Source organism: Neltuma alba, unplaced genomic scaffold, assembly GCF_004799145.2.
Source record: "Neltuma alba isolate B1F8T4 unplaced genomic scaffold, ASM479914v2 tig00005966_pilon, whole genome shotgun sequence".
In the NCBI taxonomy this organism is placed as follows: Eukaryota; Viridiplantae; Streptophyta; class Magnoliopsida; order Fabales; family Fabaceae; genus Neltuma; species Neltuma alba.
Genome location: NW_021634298.1, coordinates 136,706 through 163,786, shown reverse-complemented (window position 1 = coordinate 163,786; position 27,081 = coordinate 136,706). Strand labels below are relative to the sequence as shown.

General features: G+C 32.7%; 1 protein-coding gene across 1 annotated transcript; it reads left to right on the top strand.

Moving 5' to 3' along the window:
* Positions 1-7,996: 7,996 nt before the first annotated feature.
* On the top strand, positions 7,997-22,551 carry LOC114749156 (uncharacterized). Its single transcript, XM_028937647.1, has 23 exons — positions 7,997-8,205; positions 8,516-8,637; positions 8,719-8,807; positions 8,886-8,921; positions 9,125-9,212; positions 9,477-9,572; positions 9,969-10,027; positions 10,117-10,288; positions 10,728-11,100; positions 11,173-11,272; positions 11,506-12,074; positions 12,577-12,712; positions 12,810-12,878; positions 12,991-13,065; positions 19,181-19,234; positions 19,355-19,914; positions 19,996-20,074; positions 20,230-20,798; positions 20,904-21,039; positions 21,132-21,200; positions 21,297-21,371; positions 21,465-21,599; positions 22,076-22,551. The coding sequence occupies exons 1-23, from the start codon at positions 7,997-7,999 to the stop codon at positions 22,160-22,162; spliced, it is 3,957 nt and encodes a 1,318-aa protein (XP_028793480.1). The 3' UTR covers positions 22,163-22,551.
* Positions 22,552-27,081: the final 4,530 nt, after the last annotated feature.

The window sequence follows — 27,081 nt, the reverse complement described above, 5'->3', positions numbered from 1 at the left end:
CCTTTCTGCATTGCCCTCGAGAAAGCTTACTCATTTATCAATGGGCCCACGTAGAAGAATCTAAATCTTATATTTACCACAGGTTCCTGCAAGTTTTGATGCTCACGGGGCAATTATGCATGAATTGAGGCAGTGGAATGAGCTGTACGGAGAACGAGTTTCGCTGTAGAAATAACACCTACTTAAATGTATTCCAGTTAACATCCTCGTTTTCGGATCATTCGAGTAACTTTTATTAAGAAAAACATCTGTCATTTCGAGGCCTATGCTTGGAGGCCTGTTCCAAGATACTGTCCGCCACTGTTTAAGACTCTAATAAGAAATGAACAGTAAGCATGTGCTTTGTTCACGTGAGCGTTTAGGCACATTGAATAGCTTCTTGATCTTGTTGGGACTCAGAGTGGTGGAAGGCATGGCCCTAAACGAAAGTTTGCAATATGAGACTGGGTCCGTCATAATAATTTGGCTTATTCAGGTTACCTCCTTGTAATTTTGATAATTCAGGGGTATGTATTTGTTAGTTTTTCATGAACTTATAAACAGGCGTGTCCGAATAGAGTATTATTATTTCTGATCCTTAATATAAAATCTAGTTGAGTAATTTGAGCAAATTAAAAAAATTAGTTAAATTAGTTATTTGTAATAAATAGGTATTGTTTTTCTTAAAATATTATTGTTAATTATGTTTATTAGTTAGTACCACTATTTAATTAAATATTTAACACGTGCAACTATTATGAGGACTACGATGGGAAAAACTGAATAGATATAAGAGACAGTAAATTGTGATGTTATATTTAGAATCATATTAAATGTTAAATTAACTCTTATATTAAGGTAGTATAATATAAGTGCACAACAACTACCGAGGTTAAGATATAAACAATTGGTTTGATCAAAAAGGACAAAAAGATATAAACATTTGGTTATGTTTTGGTTTGTGTGAAAGAATGCGAGTTCGCTAACATTTGTCTAGTTAACATACTTCAACAACTAAAAACAAACACAGCCGAAATGGAAGGATACACTATTTTTCTTAATTACCTAACACATTCAGAAATTAAGGTGAAACTTTTCACTTGAAACTCTAAAAATAATAGTACTCTCAACTATTGTTAATATAAGAACTCCTTCAGATCAATTAAGAAAGTCAAATAAATTAATTAATTATAACAAAAGCAACATTATTTCTTTTTTTTGTTGGCCAAAATGACATAATCTCTTTAAAATATTTCCATATAATTATATTATATATCAATTTATAAATAATTAAGTAAACTAGTTCATTAAAAAATGATAAATGTAACAAATAAAGTGAGGTTCAACTTTTTGACTATGTCTTATATTAAAAAACGAAAAATAATAACAAAAGTTTGTTTCATCTTAATTTATAGTAGTTTTCATTTTCTTTTAAAGTTGTTTGGCTTGTAATATCAAATTGTAAGTGACCTTGTCAATTAAAAAATTAAATAATTAATTAAATGTACAAAATGGCGACTCTGCCATTGGTCTCTGTGCCGACATGGCGCTAGTGACTTTTCCCTGGCCTATCTTTGGACAACTCATTGTGCGTGAATTATATACATTTGTGATAATTATTAAAAAAAAAAAAAAGGTGGCTAGTCTCAATCAAATAGAATGCTGTATGATGACTTAGAATTTCTTTAAAATTAAATTCACTTTCATAAGCTTTTTCCCTTTTTGGCTCTTGGGTTTTCAAATGGTTTCTTTGCGCATGGGGCTTTATCATGGAAGAATTACATGAAGATCCTAAAAACAATAATTATTAAAAAATTTTAATGACAAGTAAGTAATTGAAGTTAATTGTTTGAAACCTATCATTTTAAACTATTCATTTATTATGAAATCTTTTCTTTAATATGTTTCTTTCATGGGATTTTAATTGCAATTCTCCCCTTTATCATTTATGTTTTTCTAAGTGAATATCGTACAATTTTTCCTCCAAGGAATTGAGTTTATACCATAACCTAATAGTACTTTGTGGTACTTCTCATAGTTTATTTTATAAGGAAATTTGGAACAATTTTCATAGTTTTATTTAGGGCAAAGTTGCGTCTAATACTTTGGTTTTTATTTTTTTTAGACGTATTTAACACATTAATTTTATTTATGATGTACTACCTCCGGTCCTAATTATAAGACCCAGTTGATTTATTTGAGGAGATTAAGGAAGTAAGTTAAGTTAGTTATTTGTAATAAATAAGTGTTGTCATTCCTAAAATATCTTTGCTAATTAAGTATATTGGCTAGAACTATCATTATTAGAAGGATTATCTTGGAAAAAAAATACATAAATATGATAGACAAAATGGATTGGGGTCTTATAATTAGGATCAAACAAAAAGTCAAATGTGGTCTTATAATAAAGACCGGAGGTAGTATCATCTAGCACATTGATCTTATTTTGATTAATTTTATTTATGATGCATCATCCAGCACATTGATCTTATTTTAATGGTGCATGCAACATCCTGATATTATTTGTTAACTATGTCCAGTGTCATAATTTTTAGGGTGTTGACTCTAAATAAAATCAGGATGCTAAATACACCAATAAAATAAAATTAGGGCTTAGGATTTCCTGATCACATTTTTAAATTTAAATGGTTAAGGTGTAAATCTACTTATGAAATATTATGTCAGAAGCACCAAACACTATTAACATTTCTTGAATGTAAAAGTACACAATTAACATTAAGTCAATTAACATTGACCGTTTAACTAACATGTCAATGACTGCAGCATTTTTGCACTATTTTAAAAAAATTTAAGTGCATTTTTATACCATTTTTTGACTTATATATTTTTTTTGGGTGAAATTTTGACCTATATGCTTACTAAACAATTAATGTTAGTTGACTTAATGACTATGATTTTTTGTACAATTTTAAAAACTTCATCTTTGTTTTTGTGAAGAAAAATTTATGGTATTTGGTACCCTTAACAAAATATTTTAGGAAATAAATTGGCACCTTAATCTTTTTAAATAAAACACATATTATCGTATACAATTTGTATAAATTTCAAGAGAAAATTATATAGCACATGGATGATACCAAAAAAAGGTCAAAACTTATGGGCCAAAATCCCCAGCCCGTGTTTCTTTTGTTTTTGCGGATTTTCATTTTTTATTATTATTTTAAATTCTAAATATAAGAACTAGTTGAAAATTTTGTTTTGATTTTAAATATAAAATCTTAATTCAATTTATTCTCCAAATCCATAATTTTTTGTCAAAATATTTTCATTGATTACAAAAGAGAGTTTGATTAAGAAAAATAATTTATACATTTATTACCCATAGCTAATTAAACAATCTTTTTTGTTATTTATAAATTAATTATTTAAATTTATATTAAAAATAGGGATAATGACAAAAAAAAGTTAGAATTTTGTAAATGTCAAATAAGAAATATTAATAAAAATTTATTGTCATTTGCAAATTCAAACTTGTTAATACCAAATAAAATTTTGTTACCAAACCTAATTTGAGATTTGCAATTTTCAATGCTTTTTTCTGTCTTTTTTCCTTGAAAATAACTTACTAGCTTAGTGTTTACTCTAACGTTTGCGGGGGAGAAAATGGCAGAATCCCTGTGTGGTTGTTCATCATTTACTATATTCTTACCTTTCCTTTTGACGGTCAGAGGAACTCAGGAATATCCTAAATGTTGTGGCCAATCGGTCAAAATAAAAAAAAAAAAACAAAATCGAGAGCTCGTTGAATATTTTAAAAAGAAAAATTAAGAACAGGAAAAAAAAAATCGTACTTACGAGTAACCACATGGAATTATAAACAAAATCCCTAATTTCCCATTCGCTCAAGGAGTAAGTTTGTCTGAAAAATTTAAAATTGTAATAATATTATTCCTTATCATTAAAAACTTAATATTGATAATTAAAATAGTGATAATGATTATAAACATTTCTATGTTGAGCAATAATATTGTCATGATTTTAAATTTTCAGGATAAATATGCATACACAAAAAAATTCTGAATGTTCATTGTTCCTAAATAGAAATTTTTGGAATAAATTTGCACATTAACCCTTTCTCATTTACAAAAGAATTTTCCGCGTTAAACTACATCGTATGTTATCAATACATCATATATACTTTAACCATTAACCAATAAATAGATTTCTTAGCAAATACTCCTCTGATTTATTTATAGGACAGAGAGAGAAATTTTTTTTATTCTATTTATAAGTCACTTCATTAAATTTTTATCATGAATGTACTATATTGTTTTTCATTTATTTTAATATAGATAGTTTTTTTTAAGGATTATATATTAAACAGGGATAAAGTTGAAAAGTTATTATATTTTAATGAAGAGTTAATGCAATTTAAGGTTTTTCTTAATCTATATGAAACATATTAGAAGTGCTTTATAAATAGGATTGAGTACAAAATTATTAGGGTATTACTTTCTCTCTTATCCCCTTATTATAAAATCTAATTTTTTGAATATATTTATCTCTTTTTATAAAATTCTTTTTGAATTTGTTTGAATATTTAATGCATTATTAGCTATTTTACCCCTAGGTTAATACATTTAATACATTCTTTTTCTTTATTTATCTCATTATTACTCCAACACATCTACCCATTTATATATAGGGTTATATTTGGAAAAAATTATATTTGATATATATTAATTGTTTTTAACTAATTTTATTTTTTTTAAATCCCATAATTTAGTTAAAAAATTTTATAATAAGGGACGGAATTCTATATTACTACGTATTTTAAATTTCAGACATTCTCTCTTATAATAATTAACCGCCTCATCAATGGCCTTAAAAATATTCATTTACTTTTTCGATATTGGTTTTAAATTTGTGATATTATAAGCGTATTACAAGATTACAAAATTGATGATTGATTGATTGTCTTTGCCTAATGTCTTGGGCATTTACTAAATTTTCTTTATCTTCATTAAAATTAACATCATTATATACATAACCACTATCTCAAATAATCAATATGGGTACGTAAGAAAATTAAATATCGTACATATTTGTTAATCTTAATCACAATTTTTAATGCGTGTGATTTGATTATTTATTTTTTACGAAAAGCTTGGAGAAAGTACAGTATAATTATATTGAAAAAGAAAAATAATTGAGCCTGTACAATAGGTAGCAGTCAATTGGACTTAGGGTGTGTTTGGATGAAACCAAACCGTGGTTTGGAAAAGTGATTCTGGAGAATAGATTCTGGGGAGAATAGATTCTGTAAAGAATAAATTTTGTAAAAAAGTGATTTTGAGAAGTGAGAGTGTTTGGATAGTTGTTATCAGAAGCACTTTTTATATATACAAATTACTAAAAAAAAGACATAAGTTAATATGATAATTACAGAAAAAATAGATTTTATGATATATTTTAATTTGAAGGAATAAAATTATTAATAATATATTTTTTACCAACATAATTAATAATATATAAGATAATATAATTAATAAATAATTAATGTGTATATATATTTATAAAATATAAGATTAAATATGTTTATCAAAAAATATGTTTATAAAAAAAATAACAAAATACATATCATATAGGCTCTCACACTCTCCTTTTTTTCTCCAAAAACAAAAAAATTTTGCTTTTTCCAAAACCATGGTTTTGACCCAAAATCATGGTTTTGGTTTTTAGAGGGGGTGTTTGGGTGATTGACACCCCAAACCATGGTTTGGGGTGTCACCCAAACACACCCTTATATCAATAGTCCTTTCGCTCTTGCGTTCCGACCAGAGTCCGTTCGTTGCTCTTTCAAAACCTCCATCTAAATTTTAATAGGAAAGAAATCCCTAAATTTTGTTGTATTTTCAACCAAGTCCCTGTACTTTCAAAATTTATACGCCATTCCCTATAAAGTACCGGGAAAACGGGCCGGCCCGTTTAAGCCCGAGTTCTAAAAATAAATCATTTTTTCAAGCCCGGTCCGTGAGATGACGGGCTCGGACTAGCCCGCGGGCTTTTGGCATTTTTAACTAAAATAATTTTTTTTTATCTTTTTGTATATTTTATCAAAATAATAAAAATGAAACAATAAAATTACTAATAAAAGATATAAATATAAATAAAATTGAGTCACAAATATAAACATTATCATGTTTAAACATATATTACAGTGTAATAAAGTCTATTGAATAAACAAACTAAATAGAGGATATACATAAACAACTAAATAAGCATTAAGTTCAGTAGATAATTACAATGCGGATGATCTAGTTTGATTATAAATAATTAACAAAAAAGTTTAACTAACAAACATAGTATATAAAGAATAATCATTTGTCATACCGACAAAAAAGAAAAGAGTCCATCATCCTTAGTTCTAAATTTGTTTCTAATATAAAAATGATATAGATCTTTATTTTAGTTTAAAAGATTTTTTGATCAATTATATTTCAAGTATAAAAAATATGGGAGAATGACAAATAAAGACTGTAAAAATTACACATACAGTATTTTAATAGGTTTTGACAACTTATAAATAATAATATATTTTTGTGAATATACCTAGTTTTAAATTTTGCAATTTTCATGTTTTTTGGTTATTTTTCCCACAACTATAATGATTCTTTTTTTCTTTTTCTGAATGCTATCTATGTGAGCTGCCAAGATAAGTAAAACTAAGAGTATGCTATGTTTAAAATGTTAGGGTTTTCTTTTTTAAGTTAAGAAAAAAAGACAGAAATTTAAAAAAAAAAATTGGCGGGCCTAAACGGGCCGGCCCGTTTATTTTTCGACCCTACAGGGCTGACCCTTTTAAACCCGACTTCCCTTTCAAGTCTTCAAAATACAAGCCCGGCCCTCGACCTAAACGGGCTTAAACGGGCCGGCCCGACGGGCTCAGCCCGTTTTCTCGGCTCTACCTATAAGACTAAGATTCATCTACGGTGAATTTAATCCCCAAGTTCAGTAGGCACAAATGGCATTAAAAATAAAGCCTAAGAATGAAGATAAAATATACTAACTCTAATACTATCTCTGGTCCTTAATATAAGACCTTCTTTTATTTTAATTCTAAATATAAGACTCCAATCTACATTGTCTCTCATATTTATGTATTTTTTCTCAAGGTAGTCTTTCTAGCAATAGTAATTCTAACCGATACACTTGATTAGCAAAGATATTTTAGGAAAGAGAACACTTATTTATTACAAAAAACTAACTTAACTTCTTTTCTTAATTTCCTTAAATTAGTCAACTGACTCTTATAATTAGGACCGAAGGTAGTATTTAATATAATATTTAGTTGACCAATTTTAGTATACTAAGAAAATTAGTTAAGTTGGTTATTTGTGAAAAAAAAATTGTGTTGATTTTTCTAAAATACCCTTGTTAATAATGTGTACTAGTTAAAACAGTTATATGATAAAACATTTAACATGTGCAACTATTATAAAAATTAACTTAAAAAATTGTATAAATATAAAAGATAAAGTAGATGGGGATTTCTTATTTAGGATTTTGAATGTTAAAATAGTTTTTATATTAAAAATTGGAGGTGGTATATTGAACTGTACTTCCCACATACATCAATCAATATTCAAGTTCTAGTGTCTTGTTCTCTGGATAGGATGAATCACAAGGACGAACTTTTAAACAGCAGCTAACAGCAGGCACTGATTTTAAAAGAATAAATGTGTTCTTGGAAAATGAACATAAAATGCAGGGAGTATGGGGTTAATTTCTCATCTTTTTCCACACGGCTCTCACGTTCTAGACAACTTGGGAGCCAAGTTTTCACCCTTTGGGAATGCACAGTTCACACACCCAAGTCAAAGCATGCTTTTATGTGGGGACACAGGTGAAAAGGGTCACACACGCATGCATTAATGTGTGTACTTGAACGGTAAAAAAGCCTCTTTGGCATATTTTCAGAGCTAAAAAGATTAAAGTAGTGGGGTTTTGCGTGCTCCAGAGGGGTTGGTTATGATCAAATTGTTTCATCAAAGCGATGGAGCACAAGCCCATGTTGCTGACAGCATTCGGTGTTGGGGTTGGTCTCGGAGCAAGCCTTGGGTTGAGCTCAGGGCTTGTTGGAGGAGGGAATGGCGAGGCGGGTGATGAGCTTTATGGTGAACAGATTGAGCAGGAGCTTTTGAGGCAGGTGATCGATGGAAAGGAATGCAAAGAAACTTTTCAAGAGTTTCCGTATTACTTAAGGTGATCTAGAGTTTTGAACATTTCTTGCAATCTGGAGCATTTACTTTTTCCGAATATATATGGTTTTCCTCATCCAGGAACATTCTGCTCAGCTGCACTCTTTTAGTTTTTTTATTTTACTTTTACGGTTCGGAGTGATTCCTTATGTAATAATATACTGGTGAACATAGTGTTATGTTCTACTTTGGAGGAATTTGATGTGCTTGACTTGAGACATTTATTCTTAATTAAAGTCGCCTTAAATCATATATAAGTCTGAGTTATTATTACCATTGTATATAACACAAGTCTTATTCCGCCGCGTTGACAGTGAAAGAACTCGAGAGTTATTGAAAAGTGCTGCATCTGTTCATTTAAGGCAACTTTTCTTTTCCAAACACACTCGGAACCTTTCACCAGCAAGCAGGGCAATTCTGCTTTCTGGACCCGCGGGTATGTCATGAAGATGTCTCATGCCATGTCGGTTTGACTCTCATACTTGCTTCATTTTCATTTTTCAAATTTTTTGGGCAGAATTTTACATACAAACGCTTGCCAAGGCTTTAGCACATCATTTTGACTCAAAGTTGCTGCTGCTAGATGTAGCTGACTTCTCTTCCAAGGTGACTACTTTCATTTTGCAATTTCTTTTGTTTGTTGAGTAAGCTAATATTCATATCTGACCTATTTCGCTTTTGCAGATACAGAGCAAATATGGATGTGCAAGTAAAGAATCAGTAAGTCTTCCTGCTCTGCATTTGCTTGTTTTTTTTCTTGTCATGATGTGCATTAAAGACTGAAGATACTTCCCTTTTCACATACAAATATGCTTTTTCTCCATTTTCTCTTTGTGGTCATATTTTAACAATGAATCACAAAGTCAGAAACATTTGAGTTGGTTTGTCCGATGATTTACCTAACTCATATGCTTTGTTTGTAGTCTTCTAAAATTTCGTTATCTGAGGTGGCTTCCCAGGGAGTGTCGGATTTGATTGGTTCTGTCCTCTCGTCAAACGGCAAAACTAAAGGTAGGGAGGGAAGAAACAGGCCTTTGCCCTATATTTCTTAGCCTTAAATTACATTTCATAGGGAGCTTAAGACTGATTTAACCATGCTTGATTCAGCAATTAGTGGTGTTGTATTCTTCTTCAATGTTAAATATCTCTTACCGTAATCATAGTCATGAACTCATGATCCTGGAAAAGATTATGGTAATATTCACAGTTCTTGGCCTCTTTCTATAAATTGTATGATACCACATTAGTGTATATTGATTGACTACTTTTATGCAGGCACTTTTCAGAAACACAGTAATGCTACTGGAAGTCCCAATATTACTTCAAATCTTCGTGGGGCTACTGCTTGCCAATCTGCTCCAGCAGATTCTGGTTATACTTGAACACATTTTCATTTCTCTCTGTTCTACTGTTTTAGTTCATAGGCATGCTATTTATATTCTTGATAGATTTCTCTCCATGGTAAGATAACCATATTAAAATTAGACTAATATGCAGAACTATAGATTGCTATGGTCTGCAAGTTCTGGGCTTACTCATCCTTCTCCAGTTTAATTTCAATAACCCTGCATTTTAATTCAGATGCACATACTGGCACTACTTACCTCTTTCCTGCTAATTGCTTTAATTAGCAAATCCATCTATTGTTTAAATTATCACATTCTTGCCATTCTTAACCCACCAAAAATAGTTAATGCCCTATTTTATGATTGATTGTACATAAAAATAAATGTTCTCTTGCTTATTGCTCTGAATCTTCATCCACAGCTAAGCAGAAAAGTAGCTTGTGTATCAATGAAAAACTCTTTATGCAGTTGCTTTATAAGGTACTGTCATCATCATGGCTTCAAGAAGAAAAGAGAATTTCTCAATAATTAGTTCTAGCTAACTAGTAGGATGAATATGATTCTTCCAGGTATTGGTTTCTGTGTCAGAAAAGAGTTCCATCATCTTGTACATCAGGGATGCTGACAAGATTTTCCTCCAATCAGAGCAACTGTATAATTTGTTTAACAATATGCTGGGGGAACTTCGAGGGCCAGTGCTGATACTTGCTTCCAAGATCGCAGTCCAAACCGAAAAACTTGGTGAGGCTGGCAAAATTTGTATCCGGATATTATTTCAAGACCAGATACATAAGGAAAATGGAACTATTAAAAAAAATTATTTGCTGAAAAAGTGATGTGTGTGTGTGTTTTCTAGTTCATCATAAAGCTTCATTTTGTAATGAATTGAGAGTATGAGTAAAGAACTAAAAAACCAAAGTTAGTTGGTGAAAGAGTATACAGTTGTTCGGAAAAGTAGAAAAATAAAGGCCAATTTTTTATTTGAGAACCCTAAACATATGTTTATCATCTTTTTATTCATTAAATGATCAATGTAGGAGTCTAATGCATTTGTTTTAAAATTGTGTTCTGAACTTTAAAAAGAATTATGGCCAAGTGGGACATAATATATATTAGTCTGTGTTCTCTAAAGTGATAATATTATTTGTTAATGCAAAGGTTGTGTTGCCTGTGATTATAGGAAATCTCCCACCATGGGTAGTGCTGTCTTGCAAAGAGAATAAATGTTCAAAAGTTGATGAAAGGCTCGCAGGATTGTTCCCTTACATCATTAAGATCAAGCCACCAGAAGATGAAAATGATCTTGAGGAATGGAAAGCCCAGCTGGAAGAGAACAAGAAAACAATTAAGTCTCAAGATAACAGAAACCACATTGCTGCTGTACTGGTAGAAAATGATGTTGAATGTAGAGACTTGAATTCAATCAGCCATGAGGACACAAAGATACTAGGTAAACATGTCGAAGAAATTGTGTTATCTGCAATATCTTACTACTTGATGAATACCAAGGATCCAGAATATCGGAATCAAAAGCTTGTAATATCATCTGAGAGGTAAGAATTTGGACCAGTTGTTTATTTGTTTAAGGAAAACATGTTCTCGGGACTAATCTTGGGAATTCACAGCTTGTCCCATGGTTTGGATCTATTTCGCAAAAAGGAAAGCAGTGACAAGGGAAAGAAGCAAGGGACTAGTGTAAAGAAGCAAGAAACTAGAGGAAAAAAGGTACGTTTACATTCAAACGCATGAGTAAGAGCGAAATGGATCAGGACAAGACATTCCAGAGAATAAAAAGAAAAAAAGAGATTACATGGATGGTGAAAGACTAATATAGAGATTTATGCAATAGGACTTAGCTGGTTGAGAGTGCAATTATGCATAAAAGGAGCGTTTAACCAATGTTGTACATGGTTACTTCATTCTGGTATTTCAGTTTTGGTTTAATTTTGTGCTGGCAGGAAGTTCGTCCAGACAATCAGCATGAGGGGCACATAAGAGAAGAACTTATCCCTGCGAATGAGATAGGAGTTACATTCTCAGATATTGGTGCTTTAGAGGAAATTAAGGAATCACTACAAGAGCTAGTCATGCTTCCAATTCGAAGACCAGAGCTCTTCAAAGGTGGGCTTCTTAAGCCTTGTCGAGGCATATTGCTCTTTGGACCTCCGGGTACTGGAAAAACAATGCTTGCAAAGGCAATTGCAAATGAAGCAGGAGCTAGTTTCATTAATGTCTCCATGTCTACCATCACATCAAAGTGCTTTGGAGAATCTGAGAAGCATGTCCGTGCTCTGTTCTCTCTAGCTGCAAAGGTTTCTCCGACTATCATTTTCATTGATGAGGTTGATAGCTTGCTCGGGAGTCGAGCAAGATGTGGAGAGCATGAGGTTACGAGGAGGATTAAGAATGAATTCATGACCCATTGGGATGGTCTATTGACAAAACAAGATGAGAGAATTCTGGTTCTTGCAGCAACCAATAGGCCATTCGACCTTGATGATGCAATCATAAGGCGATTTGAGCGAAGGTATATGTGTCTTCATGTTAGTTTTCTTTATTCACTTCTGATTCTTTTGTTACTTTTGTCTGAAGAACAAATGCATACATGACCTTTATTAGTAGTTACGAACTCATAAGGAAACAGAAAGATTAGTTTTCAATAAGTTAATTTTTAGCCTTCAAATGATCAAGACGTTACACACAACATACCAGTGACACCTTTCAAGGACAAACACTTTTGTTACTTTCTATATTTTCCCAACTCTTCAGGTAAAACTTCTAATCTCTAACCATTCTTATTTTTATGAGTCCTTGCTTTGTGCTTGTCCAAATTGTTTCTTGCATGGATAACTAAGTCTCAGTCTCAATTTTGCATGAGTATGCTATAACCATTCAGAAACTCTATAAAGAATCTCTTGGAAAATTTATCCTGGCTTGATCTCTTGTAGCATTATTGAATAATTCAATTTTTAAATCCACATTGTTATGATTTTAGGATTGATATCTTCATAACTTTCAATGTTGAGCAGAATCATGGTTGGTCTTCCATCAGTTGAGAGTAGGGAGATTATCTTGAAAACTCTGCTAAGTAAGGAAGATACTGAAAATTTAGACTTGAAGGAGATTGCAGTCATGACAGAGGGATATACTGGAAGCGACCTCAAGGTTTCTTAGTTTTGTCTTTCCTTTTCATATTGTGATTCTACTTTACTACTTATAACATTTGGCCACCATCTCGTGACACATAATTTCTTTTGAATAGAATTTGTGCACTGCTGCTGCTTATCGACCTGTTAGGGAGCTAATAAAACAGGGGAAGTTGGAGGCTTTGGTAATGTTACTAACCAAACTTGACAATGTTGGCTTGTTACATCATGTCAATGTGCCCTCTCATTCTAATTATCATCTTTTAGCTGACTAGCATAAAATTTCTCTTATTTAAGGAGAAGAATAAAGAAGAGGCCGAGGGCCAAAACTCAAAAGCTGCTTCAAGTGCCAAAGAGGATACAAAAGAGAAAGTGATTTCCTTGACTTAAAACATCATCTCACCACGCCTTCTCAACTTAATCATTATCTCTTAGCTGACTAAGCCAACATAAAATTTTTTCTTAATTTAGGACAAGGGTAAGAAAGATGCTGAAGGTCAAAGCTCAGAAGCTGCTTCAAGTGCTAAGGAGGACAAAGAAGAGCCCGTGATTATCTTGAGGCCTATAAATATGGAAGACATGATTCAGGCTAAGAATCAGGTAAGGTTAACCTAAAAAACCCCCGCAATTTATATGGATGACTATGATCTTTGCCTGATTTAGGCCTATACTTTTTCTTCTCTTTCTCTTCAACCATTATGGGAAAATACTTGCTATAAATGGATGTTTGTGTAAATAATATGGGGCTGGTTATGCTTTTAGTGTTCATTGATAATACCATTTGATCTCGATTGAATATTCAACTAACAAATGTCCTTAGTCCATTGATTTTGGAAACTCTTTAGTTTTCTTTCTCTTGCACCGTTGTGAGAAAATACTTACAACAGGTTAAGATTTCAGCCCATAGCCTAACCTACCTAAATTATTTGGTAAATCTGAGATTGCTACAAGAGATCATATATTTGTTGAATGTCCTTTCTTCATTGCCCTAGAAAAAGCTTACTCATTTATCAATGACACATGTAGAAGAATCTAAATCTTAAATTTTCCCACAGGTTCCTGCAAGTTTTGATGCTCACGGATTAATTATGCATGAGTTGAAGCAGTGGAATGAGCTGTATGGAGAACGAGGTTCGCGGAGATATATCACTTAAATGAATTCCGGTTGGAGCAACTTTTAGTAGGAGAATGGTTTGCCGTAAAAATAAAACCTAGTTATGCGTGTTTCAGTTGATATCCTTCTTTGATATCATCGGATTAACTTCTATTAAAGCAAGACATTGTCATTTTGACGCCTATGCTTGGAGGAGAGTTCCAAGACACTACCACTGCTTAAGACTTATAATGAGAAATGAGAAGTAAGCTTGAGATATATCTTTTGGTTGTTTGTGCATGTGAGCGTTTAAACGCATTTAATTGTTTGATCTTGTGAGGCTTCAAAGTAGAAATCATCACCCCCAATGAAATTAAAATCTTTGTTGTGATCCCAAATCCTTTTGGGAAATCTCTGCATTAGAAAAGGGGAAAGAGATTATTCTTCTTTTGAATGGAGACATGATTGATTGCTGAATCACTTGGGAAAAGAATATCATGGCCTCTGCGGTATATTTGCACACAATATATAAGTGAGAGAGGATGTATAAAAACCTGAGAAACTTATACTCACACGTCCTATTGGGTTGCTTCCTTCAATTCATACATGAATGTTCCATTTACTTGTAGATTAATATCTCTTCATTTAAATACTACTCATTTCAAGGTTATATATGATTATTTTATATATTTTAATTAAATTATATCATTTTAATTATAATTGGGTTACTTCCGATTTTGTGCCAACCACACAACTGCAAATCTGCTAAGACCTTTTTTTTTTTTTTGGGGCAAGGGTCTGCTAAGTTTGTTTGGTTAATTTTGTTTTCTCTCTTTTGGAATCCTCTCTCTAATGACAAATATGATGCCTAGGAAATGATGAATCTAGATCCCTAGCCTTCTACTTGGCAATATCCATTTTCGTCTCACATAAAATAAGAGTTCATATTTTTAATCTGAAGAATAACAATAGGAGAAGATACAACTAAACATAGGGACAAAACGTCCCATTACATGTCATTCCAAATCTTTCTGCAAATCAAAGAGACTTTTAGGTCACTAATTGCACTACAAATTAAACTAGATCAAGAAAGGAGGTACTATAATATTTGAGTATTCTTGGAAAAAATTCCTAGGCGCATTACTAAATTTTATAGTCTTTTATTGGAAAGAATTTTTTTTTTGTACACAATTAAACACACACGTATATAAATATGTCAGCATTAAACTTGAGCCTAAAACCCATTTTAAGCATGGCGGATAACGCTACCATTAAGGCAATTTGCCGTTGACTTTTTATAGGAAAGATTAAACAAAACTTCTAAAAGATATAATAGTGTCCCAAAAAAAAACATATAGTCTTCTTTATATGGGTGTGTTTTAGGACACGTGTCCGAATCTAATGCTTACTATTCATGAAAATTGATGAAGATGTGATTCTTTTAAAAAATAATTAAGGGCAATAAGCCTATACACATAATTATTCTCCACTCAATGCCATCCTACTGAGTCAAATTTCAAGTGATAAAAAGTAGGAACTTTTTTTTAAAAAACAAAAAAAAATCAGAGGGGAATAAGAAAAGGAGCCATAAGTATTGGATACGTAATCACCTCATCTTTAACTTGGTGCTTTAATATAGTGCGCCTAACTGGCTTCATTCACATTTATTTTGGTTCCTTAAGTCATATTATTTTCTCTATGTTTGAAATATTAAAAAAAAAAGTTTCATATTCTTCTTGTTCTAGCTGTACTTTTGTGTGCTTATTGACGATCACAAATGGTTTTGTCCTGATATCCTTCTGTATTGTTTTATCAAAAAGATATGCTTCTGTTTCACTAAAAAGAAAAAAAAGGAAGATATCCTTCTATGTTGTAAATTGTAAGTGATGCCTGCTTCCAACTTAAGGCTTGGTACTATTTTTTTTTAAAAAATTATCTTTATAATATTAACAATCAAGTTAAATTTTTATAATTATAAGAAATTAATGATTTTAATATATAAATACAAACAAAACAATTATAAGGGATATCATAATTTCAGTATAAATATAGGAAGTTAAATAATTAAATGAACATTATTAACAAAAGTAATAATATAATGTATTTTGAAGCTATATTAGGATTAAATATTTAATTTTCTAAAAAAATAAAAGGGTAAGGTCTGGTTGCTGACGTTGGTATAGAGTCAACGATGGTTCTTCCTTGACTAAAAACAGTATGCGTTGTCTTTGCACTTTATATAAAATTGTGGAAATGGGATGGATTCCTTTTTCCTTTCCCTCCTTTGATAAAAAATTTTAATAATCCAAATTTAATATTTTATAGGCTATTATTATAATTTTACACAAATAATGTATAAATGAATGTGACCAATTTACTATTATTAAAATCTTCTATAAGGAATTTTTTTTTCTATTTTACTATTATTAAAAAAGACCCAGACTTCAAAAAATTATGGTTCAAATAATTATAAAAAAATCATGCCTATTTATAAATACTAAGGTATTACTGAATTTTAAAGGATTTCTTGTCCAATATAAAAAAGATTATTGCGTACCACTATAAACTCCAGCTTTATTAATTTCATTGTAGCTGGACAGGCACTTTCTTTTTAAGGCAACGTTCAGTTAAACAACAAATAAATCAACGGTCATATTTGAGCATCACATGGTAAAGACGGAATAATTCTCCATTTTGTCTTATGCTCTAAGGAATTAGCGTGAAACTTGTACACTAAGAAAAGAAAAGAAAGAAAGCTTCTTTGTCTTCTTGGAATTCATTTGACACCGCTAACTCAAAGGCACGTGTATGTCTCTGTGTGTGTGTGTGTCTCACTCTCTCTATATATACATATATGGAGGCGAGAGGTGAAAAGGGTCACATATAGGCCATAGCAGCAACCACCAATTCTTTACTTCTCTAATCCCCATCTCCAAATGATAGACATCTACCTTAGGAGTCACCTGAGCTTATTCTGCCAAATTGGTCTCCAGTTCGAGTCTGTATGAACATAAAAGACACCTTTAGAAGAGCTGCCTTGTGTATCCCAAACAGTACTTAAATCTGACCCAATAGTATCAGATATCAGATACTGTATCGAAAGTTGAAGCCGTGATCAGCCTTGAGACCACGTATGCATCTTCTTCTATCACAATATCAGAAAAAAGTATGAAAAGAAGCAGGAAAGATATGGAGCAGAAGAATGTTTTGCTGTCAGCATTGGGTATTGGGGTTGGCTTTGGAGCAGGGCTTGGATTCAGTTCAGGGCTTGGAGGGAATTCTGATGAAGAAGAAGAGCTCTGGAAAGAGCAAGTTAAGCAAGAACTTATGAGGCAGGTTATTGATGGGAAGGAATGCAAAGAAACTTTCCAAGACTTTCCTTATTACTTAAGGTGATAATATTAACTTAGTCACTTTCTTCGTAAGATTAGTCTTGTGAAAAAGGCACAATGAAGAAATAATGGGTATTTACTTTAAGGTTTTCGTCATATTTAGAATTATCATGTTCAATTACAGATTTTACACATATTTTAGCTGTTAATTCTATTTATGCTGATAAAAATATATGATGTTGTGCCCCCCCCCCCCCCAAAAAAAAATCATAACATGAGCTGAAACAGGGCAACCTGATAATATAATTCTCATTTTTTTCCATTGCATTAACAGTGAAAGCAGTCGGCAGCTATTGATGAGTGCTGCATTTGTTCATCTAAAACAACTTATCTTCTCTAGACACATCCGGAACCTTCCACAAACAAGCAGGGCAATCTTACTTTCTGGTCCAACAGGTATGTTATGCATATTTGTCTCTGATCCTTATCATAAGGCATCTTTTAGAAAGAACACATAATCCTTATTACTATTTATGATCCTTAATATAAGAGTTAGTTTGACATTCAGTTTGATCCAAAATATAAAACACCAATATCTATTTTTTCCTAATATAGTCTTTGTAGTAGTTGTACATGTTAAATGTTTCATCAAATGGTAGTTCTAGCAAATATATATGATTAATAAGAATGTTTTAGAGAAGACAACACGCATTTATTACAAATAATTAACTTATCTAATTTTCTTAATATACTTAAATCAGTTAACTAGTTCTTATATTAAGAACTGGAGGAATAAGTTATTAAGTAGGTTTTGATTTGAGTTTTCTTCGCTGGCATCTTGAATGAAGCGTTTTTCTATTGCTTTTCCTTCATACTCAATTTCCCATGCAATTATTCCTCCATCTCAATGATTTATGATAACAATACATAGTTTTAAATATGAGCATGGTGCAAAATATTTTTGTTAAGTTAATGATTCAACTAGCCTTTCTTGATTCCAGTGAGGTGATTATAGCATAAGTGCCTTATAATAAGGGGAGGAGGAAAAAATAACTCATGGGTTTGGCACATAATTGTTTGGGTTTTCATGCATGTTCGACTCATTAGCTTTCTTTACAAATTTTGAAGAACTTTACCTGCAAACAATTGCCAAGGCTTTAGCACATCATTTTGAATCAAAGTTGCTGCTGCTAGATATTGCTGACTTCTCTTTCAAGGTGATTTACTTTCACATTTTCATTTAGTTTCTTTAAGTTGAATTAGCAATTATATTTGTAACTGACCTCTTTCATTTTTTATAGGTGAGGAGAAAATATGGATGTCCAAGAAAAGAATCCGTAAGTTTTTCTGCTCTGCATTTACTGTGTTAGTTTGTTTTTTTTCCAAATATGGATTGACAAAATAACAAACCTTCATGTTGGTTTGTCATGTCATTTTCCTTAACCCGTTTTATTTGTTTAGTCTTCTAAAAGGTCCTTATCTGAGGTGGCTTCCAAGAGATTGGCCAGTCTGTTTGGTTCCTCTTCGACTAGTGAAGCTGAAGGTAAGAAAGGAAGAAACAGCATTCTGCCCCAAAAAATTCTGATATTTCTGAAGTTGTATTTTTATAGGGAGTTTAATTGTATATAAAGTCAACATAATTAATACTCCATTTAGTCCTAAACATAAGAAATAGATAATTATCTTAGAAGGATTGAAAAAAATCAGGTAAGCTAATTATTTATAATAAATATTTTTTGGTTTCATTAAAATACCCCATATATTCATTTACATTAGAAATTATCCTTATTATTAAAAACTCCCTTTCACACGTGCAACATAGGATTGGTTGGAAAAAGAATCATAAATTTGTGAGACAAAGTAGATTAAGATTTGAATGTAAAACTAAAATAGATCCTGCAACTATTTCTTATATTTATAACAAGAGATAATAGGACTTATTCAACTACATATGATAGGTAGAACATTTAGTAGTGATGCAGTATTTTAATATGAATATACACAAAATTCAAATGTTTGAATTACTAATTGCTTTGAATCTCCATTCTCAGATCCCCTTAAGAACAAAAGTGACATGTGCATGGATGAAGAATTCTTCATGCAGTTGCTTTATAAGGTGATGTCATCATGATTTCTTTCACCAACTCTAATTTGTTCTTTATTTGAAAACTACCATAATTGCAAGGCTTTCCATAAAAATGTATATGACAAGAAAGATAAATAATAATTCTCGCAGGTCGTGGTTTCTGTCTCAGAAAAAAGTTCCATTATATTATACATCAGGGATGTTAATAGGATTTTCCTAGAATCAGAACAACTGTATAAGTTGTTTCAAGAAATTCTAGAGAAACTTTCAGGGCCAATTTTGATACTTGGTTCCCAAATAACTGATATTGAAGATGAATGGTCAGAAGATGAATTGCTGGGAAATGAGTGGTTACCATGTTTTGTTCCACCACCAGAAGCTGGTGCAGAAGTTGATGAAAGGATCGCTGCATTATTCCCTTACAATATTCAGATCAAACCTCCTAAAGATGAGCATAATCTTCAAAACTGGAAAACCCAACTAGAGGGGGACAAGAAAACAATTCAGTCTCAAGATAACCAAAACCACATTGCTCAAGTACTAGCAGAAATGGATGTTGAATGTAAAGACTTGAATTCAATCAACCACGAGGATACAGAAGTACTAAGCAAACATATTGAAGAAATTGCGGTATCTGCAGTATCTTACTACTTGATGAATACCAAGGATCCAGAATATCATAATGGAAAGCTTGTAATATCATCTGAAAGGTACGAATTTGATCCAATCATTTTTACGTATTTGTTTTGCGGAGAAATAGTTTTAGTTGCTGAGATCTTGTGAATTTACAGTTTGTGCCACAGTTTGGGTCTATTCCGCAAAACCAATACTGTCAATGATACTCAGAAGACAGAGACTGATGGAAAGAAAGTATGTTTGCATTCACTCTGTTTAGACAGATCAAAACAGATTAGCACAAATGCTTCCATAGAGTGGTTATCAACACAATGGGACTTAGCTTGTGGAGAGTTCAACAAAATGAAAAAAGTGTTTAACTAATGCTATTTCATTTTTTGTGTTGGCAGGAAGTTCCTCCGGACAATAATTATGAAGCGAACATGAGATCAGAGCTTATCCCTGCAAATCAGATAGGAGTTACATTCGCAGATATTGGTGCATTAGAGGAAGTTAAGGAATCACTCCAAGAGCTAATCATGCTTCCACTTCGAAGACCAGAGCTCTTCAAAGGTGGACTTCTTAAGCCTTGTCGAGGTATTCTACTTTTCGGACCACCAGGAACCGGCAAAACAATGCTTGCAAAGGCAATTGCACATGAGGCAGGAGCAAGTTTCATCAATGTCCCAATGTCTGCCATCACATCAATGTGGTATGGAGAAGCTGAGAAGAATGTCCGAGCTATCTTCACACTGGCTGCAAAGGTTTCTCCAACTATTATTTTTATTGATGAGGTTGATAGCTTGCTTGGGCAAAGAGCAAGATGCGGAGAGCATGAGGCTACGAGGAGGATTAAGAATGAATTCATGACCCATTGGGATGGCCTGTTGACAAAACAAGATGAGAGAATTCTGGTTCTTGCCGCAACCAACAGGCCATTTGACCTTGATGATGCAATCATAAGACGGTTTCAGCGAAGGTATGTCTATATCATTTGTTTCTGGTTCATTTTATCATTTTTATCTTAAAAACAAATGCAAAGAATTTTCAGTTTAAAATTTTTATAACTTTCATTTTTGAGCAGATTCATGGTTGGTCTTCCATCTGTTGAGACTAGGGAGATTATCTTGAAAACCATGCTAGCCAAGGAAAATACTGAAAAGTTAGACTTCAAAGAGCTTGCAATCATGACAGAGGGATATACTGGGAGCGACCTCAAGGTTTTTTGTTCTTCCTTTTCAAATTGTGATTCTATTTTTCTACTTATAGGCGGTGGTTACCATCTCTTTAACACTAAATTTCTTATAAACAGAATTTGTGCACTGCTGCTGCTTATCGACCAGTTAAGGAGCTAATAAAGCAGGAGAGATTGAAGGATATGGTAATGTTTCTAACCAAATATGAGAACGTTGACTGGTTAAGTCATGTGAATGTACCCTCTCAATTTAATATTTCTAATAATTTTTTCTTATTTAAGGAAAAGAATAAAAATGAAGCTGAAGGCCAAAGCTCAGAAGCCGCTTCAAGTGCCAAAGAGGATACAAACGAGAAAGTAATTTCCTTGACTTTTAAAATAATCTCAATATGCTTTCTCAACTTCATCATTATCTTGAAGCTGAACAACATAAATTTTATATTAATTTAGGAAAAGAACAAGAAAGATGCTGAAGGCCAGGGCCAAAGCTCAAAAGCTGATTCAAGTGCTAAGGAGAACAAAGAAGATCCAGTAACTACCCTAAGGCCTATAAACATGGAAGACATGATTCAGGCTAAGAATCAGGTAGAGTTTAAGAACCCCTCACAATTTACTATGGTTTTTCTTGATGTAGGCCTATACTTACTATAAATGGACATTGGTGTAAATAATATGGGGCTGATTAGACTTTTTTAGTGTTCATTGATAATGCTGTCAGCTCTTAGCCATCCAAGATTCAATTAACACATGTCCTTGGTCGATTGATTTTGCAAATTTTTTTCGTTGCTTTCTCTTGCACCATTGTGGGAAAAATACTTCCAAACAGGTTAAGATTTTAGCACATATCCTAATCTACCAAAATTGTTAGGTGAACGTGAGATTACTACAAGATATATCGTAAATTTTTTCAATGGCCTTCCTTCATTGCCCTGTAGAAGGCTTAATCATTTATCAGCGGGACCCATGTAGAAGAATCTAAATCTTGAATTTTATCATAGTATTTATTTCTACATAGTCATTTCATTGTCTTCATGGAAGCTTAATGGCCTATACTTATGCAGGTTCCCCCAAGTTTTGATGATAATGGATTAATAATGCGAGAACTGCAGCAGTGGAATAAGCTCTATGGAGAACGAGTTTTGCTGTAGAAATATACCTAACTATCGAATTTCAGTCAATGCCCTTGTTTGGCATCATCGAAGTATCTTCTATTGAGCAAAACATTGTCATTTTGAGCCCATGCTTGGAGGGCTGTTCCAAGACACTGTCGCCATTTAGGACTCATAATAGGAAATGAAAGGTAAGTATAATTTGTCATTGGGTTGTATGCTCGTGTGAGTGTTTGGGCATTTAATAGCTTGATCTTGTTGGGATTTAGAGCAGAAAGCGTAGCAATAAAAAAATTATTTATTTTTTTGATCCCAGGTCCTTGTGGAAAATTTCTATATTGGATAAGAGAACATAAGTTATACTTTTACTGCAAGGAGATATCATTGATTGTTGAATCACTTGAGAAAAGAATATAGTTGCTTCTACGCATCCACACAAGGATTTAGCATTGTTCTCAACCTCTCTACTGGAAGAAAATTTAGTGACCCCACAAGAGACTCTCTTGTGATCAAAGAGCACAAGGGGGCGCACACAATCTAACTTAGGTTGAACGGCATTGCCCATGATGCCATATCTATATGCTTTAGAGCCTTGTTAAGCCTTTTTGAGAGCCTTGTTGCCCAATTGATAGAGAAGCATATTAGGCTTTACTTAATGGCACAGTCTTGTCTTACTTTGGCTAATAATTGCACATATAACTCCTTTGGGCACTAATTAATTAACTTAGCTTTATCATGATTTGCTTCTAAATTTAAGTTGTATAGCACTTCTGTTTCAAAATATAAGAATTTTTTTTAAAGTTTTACAACAAAATCAATCAACTTATATAGTAAAATATAATAGGATGTCAACACAAGTCCTACAATTATTTGAATGTTGTTAGGCCTGAGTTAGTGGCCTTGTTATTTGGATAGGCTAAGTGGTTGACAAAGGTAGGTGTGGAGCCCTATAGGCAAGTTTGGATACAGAATTTCAAATCAAGATCACCTCTGTACCAGTACAGAGAAAACCACGAAATGGACACTAATAAACCGACAGGCAAGCATTTTCTGCTGGTTCCAAAGGCCAGCAAATTTGACCATGCAAACGGGCTCCAATAATCACAAAAATTTTATATATCAAACCGAACACATAAAGGAACATCAATACTACATTTCATGTTAAGGTTACCTCTAAATAAGTACAGAAAAATGTGCAACATTGGCTGTGCAGTCAGAAACTAAGCAGACAAGGCATTAGAACAATATAGATTGCATTTGGTGAGCAACTAATGAATATCCAAAGGGAAAACCTAAGCTCCTCCACCAACTAAGTTTGCAAATTTGATGCCCAACTGAGTTTGATAAATAATAAAGGAAACAAGGTTTTCAAACCCTTGAAAATAGTTCCTTTGATCTTTAACCCTCTCAAGCTTTTCGTCAAACATATTTTGGGCAAACACAAGACTGCATCTTTTCTCATTCATGATGTGAAAGCAAGAGTCCAAGTAAAGCAAAACTATCATAATACTCCTCCAGTTCTTAATATAAAACTTAATTAATTTGATTATATTAAAAAAGTTAGGTGAGTTAGTTAATTATAAAAAAATAACATGTTTGTCCTAAAACACCATAATCATCTTTCTTAATATTCTCCTTTCCTCTTCTACTTGATTATGATTAATAAAGTATCAATAGGGATAATTTAGGGGAAAAAATGACAAATATGAAAAATAAGTTTTACATTTAGAATTAAGATCAACTGAATAATTAAATCCTACATTAAGAACCAGAGGAGTATATCATAGGCAACTCAACACAGCAGCAACAACTCACAGGCCAAAGTTTTTTATTTTAACAGATAACGCTAAGCTAAAATGCATGATGTTCAACATCTTGAAAACATTTCATAACATTCACGGCACAGTAAAGATGAAGTTAACTAGTAAAGGACGATGAAAGAATTACCCGAGCTTGTTTTCTCTGGTTCAATATCCCATCTCAACTCTTGCTACTCCTTCCTCTATCCTTTTGAATCTTGACTTCTACTTTTCTTTGCAGTCGAATATTCTCTCGTTTCCTCTTTCAATTTTCACTGTCTTCTGTGCATCTTCTCAATCTTCAATGTCTCCCAAGCATCTTTTTCTCCAATCTCCTCCGACTCTCTCCCATTCTCATCACCTTGTTGCCCTCTCTCTCAATCGCTCCTCTTTATCCTTTATTCATCCTTTATACATGAAGCATTTGCTGAAATATAGTACAATTACTTATGGTAATCGGTGATGTTAAAAATTACTTGAATTTTATGATAAATTTAATGTTTTTAATTAGTTTTATTAATACGTGTGAATTAGTTAGTCAGTTCTTATAATAAAAACCCAAAAAAGTACTTTTTTAGTCCTATTTATAAGTTGACTTTCAACATATTTCACAAGAATTAAGAAAAACCTTAAACTTCATTTACTCTCATTTAAAATTCAACAATTTTTTAATTTTATCTCTATTCAATATACATTATACTTCATGTAAACAAAATCAACACAATAATAATAAAAGGTAAAATTGTATATTCATAAAAATTTCTTTCAATACCTTATAAATAGGGTAAAAAAATATTTTCTCTCTGTGTCCTAGGATCAGAGGAGTATTTTGGAGGAAGCTTTGTTGCCAAATATTAAGGTGTGAATCAAGGTGTAGGTTCTCTCTGGGCCCGTTTGGAACAGCTTATAAGTAGTTTATAAACTGCTTTTTAATAGTGATATACGGAATACAAGTAAAGTATATGAGATGAGTTTTATCTAGGTTTACGTGAAATGTGTTTATAAGAAATTTCTATCGCTTTGCCAAACAGGGGCAGATTGAATACCATGCTTGGTGATATCATTGCTGACTTTTGCGATTCTAAAGACGAATATCATATTTCTGAGAGTATGTGGAGCGATCGATATTTTTCTTCCTCTTATAATGGGGTGTGATGTTAAGTTTGCGAATTCTGAAGATGCTGAAAGATCTAATAATGTAACTTGGATTCTAATTAGATCTAGTTTCAGTGGTTATCAGAGTGACAAACATTATCACATCGGTAAAATCTAAAGTATTATGCTATAGTTTTAATGGTCTAAATTTAAAATTTTTAACTAGTAAGTTTTAAATAAAAAATTACTTTTTAAAAACTTATAGTTAAGATATGTATTTATTTTGGATTATATACCTATTAAACAAAAAAAATTTTAAAAAATATTAAATATTAAATCTAGATTATTCATATTAAATTTGAATAATTAAAATTTGACGGGTAAAACCGATCCCCGGTTCAATTTAGATACGAAAGGGTGTTTGTCCTATGTTGATGGTGTGATAGGATCGGTCACTTTAAATGTGAATGTGATTGGGACAAGTAACTTTTTGCTTGTGCAATGATCGCCCATAAAGTTAGGATGGTTATAGGCATTATTACGAAATTTTAAATACATGTCGTTTGATATATAAAGATTAAACTTAACCACAGTCACCTATTGTGAGGTGGAGATCACACCAACAAATATGTGACGGTTATACAAGATGATCTTTCTATTCTCATTTTTAATTACATTCTTTATGCTGCATTTTTGCATTTGCGTTTCTTTTTTCTATCTGGTTTTTAGTATACATCCACTATTCTTGAGTTAAGATTTATTTAGTTACTTTTTTAGTCGTTGATGAGGGTCCTACGGCCTGATGGATCTATTTGCATTATGGGTTTATATAAACTACATCAATGAGATTTGTTTACTGTCTCTTATGCGTTACTCCCCTGTCGTGACCACTTAACGATATATTCATTAATTTAGAGGTGGGGAAAAAGAAAGAGAAAAGCGAACTAACCCGGAGAAGAGAATGGGTCACTGGGTTAATGAACTTTCCACACCAATTATAAGAAAACCTTATATGGAAAACATTAAAAAAAAGGGACAAAAAAAGACAAAAATGATAGTTAAATAATAAAATCCCCAAAGAAGTAGCAAAAAACTACCGGCGATTTCTGAAGGCTCTGCTAGGGCTTTTCTCACTGAGTGCTCCGCCGCCCACTGCGACAGAGATCAAAGAGGGTTTTCCTTCATCGCACACTGCGAAAGGAAAGAGGTGAGGTCTCAACATGGAGGAGGAAAGGGGGGAAGCGGATAGGAGGAAGAAGAAGGTTCACCTGGAGGGCCATGAGTTCTCAAGTGACTAATTACTAAGGGCTCAGGCAGAAGGCTGGATGGAAACGGAGGGGTTTCAGAGATCACCTAGGTCTTACAGGGAATCACTAATGGGAAATGTGAACTCCAAGGTATGCTAGTGGGGATGGTTAAGAGAGGAAGAGGAGGAAGACTCCGAAGACTATGGCGCTGGAACAGACTTCGCAAAAGTCTTGAATCCAAATGAAGGTATTATGGTAGATAACTCGAATCCACTTTGCCCAAGATTTTCATTTGATGAGAAGGAGAAGGAGAGGCTGTGGAAACCATTCAAACAAATGCTGGTAGTGAAACTAATGGGGAGAGGCGTCTCGTATAGCTTCATGGTCTAAAAATTAGAGCAGCTGTGGAAAAGAAGCGGCGAGATTGAAGTCTTCGATCTCGAAAACAAGTTCTATCTGGTGACCTTTTAGAACCATAGGGATTACATGGAGGCTTTAATAGGGGGCCCTTGGGTAATATCTGATACTTACCTAAATGTGGCAAGGTGGAGACCGAAGTTCAATCCCAGGAATGAGAAGATCGATTCAATGATTGCTTGGGTCAGACTTCCAGATCTACCAGCACCCCTATTTGACAAAAAATTTCTTTTGAATCTGGGTAATGCTATTGGAAAAGCTATTCGGCTTGACATTCATACAGCAAAGAGAACAAGGGGAAAATTTGCCAGAATGTGTGTAGAATTGGATCTGACAAAGCCGCTAGTACTAGAATTTGAAGTGGAAGGGTAGGTATTGAGTGTGGTTTATGAAAGTATGG

What these genes read in the sequence shown, in the direction of transcription:
- LOC114749156 (XM_028937647.1), top strand. Translation starts at nt 7,997, where the DNA reads ATGGAGCACAAGCCCATGTTGCTGACAGCATTCGGTGTTGGGGTTGGT. An exon ending in CAGAGACTGATGGAAAGAAA is followed by an intron (nt 20,075 to 20,229) that starts GTATGTTTGCAT and finishes TTGTGTTGGCAG; the next exon opens with GAAGTTCCTCCGGACAATAA. An exon ending in AGGAGAGATTGAAGGATATG is followed by an intron (nt 21,201 to 21,296) that starts GTAATGTTTCTA and finishes TTCTTATTTAAG; the next exon opens with GAAAAGAATAAAAATGAAGC.